Source organism: Crocodylus porosus, unplaced genomic scaffold (assembly GCF_001723895.1).
Source record: "Crocodylus porosus isolate Cpor-Errol unplaced genomic scaffold, CroPor_comp1, whole genome shotgun sequence".
Taxonomy (NCBI): Eukaryota; Metazoa; Chordata; order Crocodylia; family Crocodylidae; genus Crocodylus; species Crocodylus porosus.
Genome location: NW_017728949.1, coordinates 42,432,842 through 42,439,146, shown reverse-complemented (window position 1 = coordinate 42,439,146; position 6,305 = coordinate 42,432,842). Strand labels below are relative to the sequence as shown.

Genomic DNA, 6,305 nt, shown 5'->3' with positions numbered 1-6,305 from the left:
TGGACTCATTTGAGTCCAGTTTTTTTCTCCTGCCCAGGCAGGGGGTGGAACTTGAAGATCTACAAGGTCCCTTCTGACCCCGCTTTTGTGATTCTATGATAGTGGCATGGGGGGAGGGTGCAGGGTGATTTCTAGCACATCTGCCAGAAAGGTTGGCTATCACTGACTTTGGTCTTGTGGACAGTTATTGGCACACTTCTAATTGTGGTTTTTGAAAATCTGGCAGCAAGGATGCATATATAAACATACAAATGTAAAATATAGTTAATCAAGATTCTGAAAAGTTTTTGACAAACAGTATAGTGAAACATTTCTATTCAGCTTCTTTCTCTATTTTTGTAATATATTTTAACAGTGAACACAAAATAGAGACTTTCAAATAACCTTTTGAACTATGTGGCTATTGCTAAGACTAACAGTGGACATGTAATATACTGTCTGGTTTTCTTTCTTCTTTCCAGTAAAATCCCCAGGACAGCTCATACAAGTAGTATATGTACCATCCCATCTCTATCACATGGTTTTTGAACTTTTCAAGGTTTGTGCAGTAGGATCATTCTTTCACAACATTTTTATGTAAAGAGTGTCTTCAGCATTTTTTTAATGGCAACTTGAAACTGTACCTGTAATTGTGAGGCTTTAAAAACAAAAGGGCTAGGAACAGACATTATACATAAATCAGTTTAAGTGATCAGAAACTGGTTTAAACCTGTAATAGAACAGACATTCAGTGCACATAAACCAGTTAGAAAATGGCTGAAACCAGTTTGAGACAAACCTGGCTGAATGTAGTATCAGACATAACTGATTTGGGTCAAACTGTTTTATGTAGTGTCTGTCCCAGACACCTTGCTAGTTTAAGTTAAGTCAGAATCCCCCAGCATCCTGGCATGCTCTCTGGGCTGGGCAGGGCTCTCTGCTCCACAGCAGGGCTGGCCCCTCCCCTGTGTTCCCTGAGTGTAGCTCTGGCAGAAACTGGAGATACAGCAGGGTTTGCCTGGCTTCCCCTTGCCATGGCTCCCCCCCACCCTTCACTGCTTAAGCAGAGATCCCTTTCTCCTCTCTCCCACAGCATGGACGGTAGCTAGTATGTGGTATGCTACCTAACACTGAGAGGTGTCTGTGTGTGTGTCTGCTTAGGGCTTTTTGGAGCTAATCAACAGGACAGTGCCAGCTTAGGGCTTTTAAGAGCTAATCAACAGGTTAGCTGGTAACATCCCTACATTCCTTCTTTTGAAAAAAGCTGTTTGAGAAGAGCTTCAACTAATGAGCAAGGCTTTGTTTTCTCATGGGGTGCTAAATGCTGATGACAGAGCTAATAAATGTTCTGTTATCAAGCGGTGTGGGGGTGGGGCTCCCATATCAGAGCATCCTGCCTGGGCCTGGCTCAGCATTGGGGAAGGGAAAGGAGGGCTGCTCCAGTGTCCCCCGGCTTCAAGCCCAAGAGGCTGCAGGCATGTGCTTGCATTTTTTCAGTCCACAGAGGATGTCTGTGTGGTTACGAACTGGTTTAGCCTAGCCATGTTAAACGAATCTGCAAGGACTGAGTCAATTCAGGCTCAGGCTTTTTGAATGTCTGTCCCTAGCCAAGAAGTATCATACAGGGCAAGACTATGGTCCCTTTAGCTCAGTATCCTGTCTCCGGCAGTGGCAGGAGTGCATGCTTTAGAGGGAGAACATTGAACCAAATATGTCTAGAGAAATCTATATATCCTCTATTCATTAACCTCCCTGGCCTCCACAATTATTGCCATTTAGAAATGCTAAAGGGAACATCTGCAGTTGTTCTGATGTTTATTATCAGCTATGATATCCTACTTTCATATTTAATCGAGTCTTCCAACAAATCAAGTAGCTAAATGTCTAAATCGGTGGCTTTCAGGTTTTCCTGACTCAAAGCACCCTTTAGAAAATGAGACCTCTTAGTTTTCACTCCTTTCTGAACAACAGAAAAGGAATCAAACAATTCTCTATTGCAAAGAGCTCAGACTAGAACAGGTTTGTATGTTTTTGACACCCTGACATCCTGGCTGAGAATCATAGGTCTTAAAGTTTACACAAACACTGCATATAAAATATGAAGATTTGAAAAATGTGTTTCTTGTCTTTCTCATCAGTACAGAAAAACATACCAGGATTTCTTTATTAGGCCATAGCTCTTCAATTTTTTCCCCTAATGTATTGAATCTATGTATGCCATATTCTAACTGAACAAGCAAAGCAATTAAGATCTAAAACTATACTTTTTAAATGTATTTGTGGACCACTAACTTTCTTTTTTTTAATCCACTGTAGAAATAATAAAACGATGATGTCACAAGACACTGACATGTAAACTGATTTTTTTTTTTTTTTGGTTGGACTACTTAAAATGACATTCTGCTAGTACCTGAACTCCAGTGCTTTATTAATCCTTTAAAGAGAGGATGCTTGTTAAGATTCAGTTCCTCTCACCTTAAAATAAGGCAAGAGTACTTACAATATCTCTCTCCCAATAAGACTTCTAGTAAAACTGTGGAAGACTGGGGTAAAAGAAGATGGTAGACTGGGGTAAAAGAAGATGGTAAAAAAAAAAGTCTTTTTTTTTTAAGACGACGGGTTGTTTTTATTATTATATTTTAAAATGTTACCAGGAAGCAAAAATGGAAAACGACTGCTGTCTCATTTTCACAGTCATATAGAGCATATTTAAGCTGGGCAAATTGTATGGCAGGTAGCTCTGTGTGAAGTTCGCTGGGTGTTTCATTTTGAAGATGTTCTGATGAATTTCAAGCTTGAAACAGTGATATCAAAATGAAACAAAAGCCTTCAAAACAGCTTTGAAATGAAACAAGGGCACTCAAAACGTTTCAAAAGTTTTGAAACATTTCGAGTTTCGAAGCTAGGCTTACTTGGCTCCAGTGCTGGTCCCAGCTGGCAGCAGCAGCTTCCTGTCATCTGGCAGGCAGATCGGGGGCCTGCACCCTTGGGAGGAGTCTGGCACAGCCCCTGCAGCCCTCCTGGGGGTGCAGGTGGGCCCCCAATCTGTCTGCAGGATGACAGGAGGCTGCTGCTACCAGCTGGGACTGGTGCTGGGTGTAGCCCGCACCCAGCAGTGGAAAGATTGGTGCTGCCACCAGCCCCAGCTAGCAGCGACAGCATGCTGTCATCTTGCGCACAGATCTGGGGGCCTGCACCTCCTGGAGAGCTGCAGGGGTTGTGCTGGACTCCTCCGGGGGGTGCGGGTCCCCGATCTGCCTGCCAGATGACAGGAGGCTGGTTCTGCCACCTGGGGCCCAACGGCAGTACTAATCTTCCTGGTGCTTGGCATGAGCTGTGCCCAGTGCCAGTCCCAGCTGGCAGCAGCAGCCTCCTGTCATCCGGCAGGCAGAGCAGGGGCCTGCATCCCAAGAGGAGTCCAGCACAGCCCTGCAGTCCTCCTAGGGGTGTGGGTGGACGCTCCATCTGCCTGCTGGATGACAGGAGGCTGCCACTACCAGCAAGTGACAGGAGTTTTGCTTGTTAACACCTTGAGGTGCAGTTTCTGAGAAACTTCTACCTATTTCTTTGAAGCATGGTAGGCTTTGTGCCCTCAGAAAGGGCTACCATCCGTGCAAGTTTCATCTGAATCAGGCAAGAAATGACAAAGTTTTAGGCATTTTCATGATTCCTCATTATAGCCTATGGGTGAAACACTGAAACAGCGAAACAGTTTTGACAAAACAAAAGGGAACAGTGCTTTCAAAATGGAACTTGATGCTGTTCCATCGCAATTGAAGTAGAAGTGGAATGGTGCTGCATCACACAGCCCTAGTGGCAGCTGCTACATGGACTTCAGAGTTTTTCCAATCCTGGAGTTTTCTTGAGCAGTCTGTATCATTACTGAGTTGTTTGGAGCTTTGCATAATTTCAAAGTTTAAAAAGGAAACCTCTAGATTGCTTGACTAAACTTTCACCATTTGTATAATGTTAAGCATTCTAAAGCCTTTTAAAATACTTGTTTCAAAAGTCTGCTCTATGAATGAACTACGTAAACAGTGATAGTTTAAACAAGTACTAGGTGCTTCCTGTTTTTGGAAACTACCAACCTACAAATGCATTCTAATGAAACTATTCCTAACTGTAGATCCATTTACTATCAAAGTTAAAGTAAAAACTACTTATGCTCAACTTAAAATATTTCTCAGAATGCAATGAGAGCCACGATGGAGCACAATGTTGATCGATGTATTTATCCTCCAGTTCACGTACACGTTACACTGGGAAATGAAGATTTAACTGTGAAGGTAACCATTTTTGAGGGAAAATAGTTATTTTCTGACCTGTGGGGGGGGAAGGCTCAGATTAGGGTTTCAGGTCAGCAATGAGTGAGAATATCAAGGATTTTATGAAAGAGATAATGTGAATGTGATAATTCTTGTGTGAAAGAGGGAGATAATGAATGTGATGTTACTTTATCTTTTTTTTTGTGGTTAGGGTGTACATCAGTGCTCAGCAGCCTATGGCCTGTGGAGCCATTGGATCTTGCCTAGGGAGCTGGAGCTTTGGCAGTAGAAGCTTCCCCTATGCCTTGGTGGGGAGAAGCAGTGACAATGGGAGGTTACCCTATGCCAGCGATTTTCAACCTTTTTTGTATCAGGACCCATTTGTAAACACTGGCTAGTCCTGACCCAGTGCTCCTCACTCCTGACCTGTTGCTTCCAGCCCCTCAGTGTGTGGGGCAGGGGATGGAGATGTAGACTCCATCCGCTGGAATTTACCTGGTGTAATAAAAATGCATGTTCCAATCTGTATCGGTAGTTAAAATTCCTAGTAGACTGCAAGTTGATGAACCATCTTTTTCTAGAGGTGATATCTAAATATTTGTTTTGAGAGATGCAAATATACTTTTTGTGAGGTATAGAATGAAGTGGGACGTAGGCTTACTGAAGATCTCTGAGTTAAAGTAAAAGGGAGAAATAGCACACGTGATCGATGGCAGAACATGGCTGGGTACCTAGCACAGGTGCTGCACAGAGGGAGCAGCAACTTCTGATTGGTGCAGATGAAGAAATCAGGTGGGGGAAGCTTTTTTGATTTGCTGCTTACTAATTGGGAAGAACTGGTTGAAAAATGAAGGTGGAAGGCAGTCTGAGTGAAATGACAAAATTCATGATTCAAGGGAAGGAAGGATGGCTGCAGAATAAAACATCAGATTTGTCTAGATTTATTTTCAACTCTATTCTTTGTGAAAATCAGGTTACGTTGTGCGTGAGTGTGTGCAGGAACAATGCTAACCATGTTTACTTATGTTCTAGATGAGTGATCGTGGTGGTGGCGTTCCTGTGAGGAAGATTGACAGACTGTTCAACTACATGTATTCAACTGCACCGCATCCTCGTGTTGAGACATCAAGAGCAACACCCCTGGTCTGTATGTGTGTTTGTGTATATTTTATGCTTATTACCAGATTATATGCTTGATAATCTGACACCTTTAGTGTTAAAGATTAATTGAAATGTTCTTCTGAGAACAAACAGGAAAATTATGTAAAAATCTTAAAAGCAGCAACAGAATATATAATAATACGAAATAGGAAAGATGCCAATTTATGCCTAATATTTACTAAAACACGAGTTTGAACTTTTTTGTTCTTCCAAATTTGAACAAATTAGACATGCAGAGCAGAACATGGAGCTATGTTCCTTGTACCACCGTAAGATTTGTTTACCATCTGTTTTGGAAGTATAGCACTCTGATCTTTTGATTCTTACTGCTGGGTAGATTACAAAATTATTTTAGGAATGTTTATGTGTTTTAAAGTCTCCTGCCTTCAAGTGTACTTTTGTCATTTTGTTTGAAATATATGATGTCCTGAAAAAGAAAGGAAGTGTGTACATTATGGTAGTGTTTTTAAGATGAACCCCATCATAATTAGATTCTGTACATGGAAAATTTATAAATTTGTAATAATTTTTCCTGCATAGAATCTTATTGGAAGGGTCTTCTTAAATTCAACCCTCATCACTAAGGCAGGGAAAGCAGCGGTAGGGGGGGAGAGACAGTAGGGGAGTCAAGCAGCCAAACCCTCACCCCCTTGCTGCCTGTGACCCCCTGCATCTTTCCCTTCCTGCCCCCTTCTCCGTTTATCTTCAGGCAGGACTCTGATCCTGGTGCAACCTGGGGCATAGAACACGTTAGCTAAGGAGTGGGCAATTATTTTGAGTGGAGGGCCACTTACTGAGTTTTGGCAAGCCATCAAGGGCTGCATGACAGGCAGCCCAGGGCAGATTAATTTTCTAATTTTTTTAGGGGCCCCACAGGCTGGATAAAATAGCTTGGTGGGC

The 6,305-nt window shown here is 42.4% G+C and overlaps 1 protein-coding gene across 4 annotated transcripts in view; it reads left to right on the top strand.

The window, feature by feature from the left end:
• Positions 1-6,305, top strand: part of PDK1 (pyruvate dehydrogenase kinase 1) — a 47,006-nt gene that overhangs the window by 14,159 nt on the left and 26,542 nt on the right. For all 4 annotated transcript variants that reach the window (XM_019553740.1, XM_019553741.1, XM_019553739.1 and 1 more), the window contains 3 exons: positions 462-538; positions 4,167-4,265; positions 5,277-5,387. In XM_019553740.1, coding sequence (XP_019409285.1) covers positions 462-538; positions 4,167-4,265; positions 5,277-5,387 — 287 coding nt within the window. The remainder of the gene's footprint in view (positions 1-461; positions 539-4,166; positions 4,266-5,276; positions 5,388-6,305) is intronic.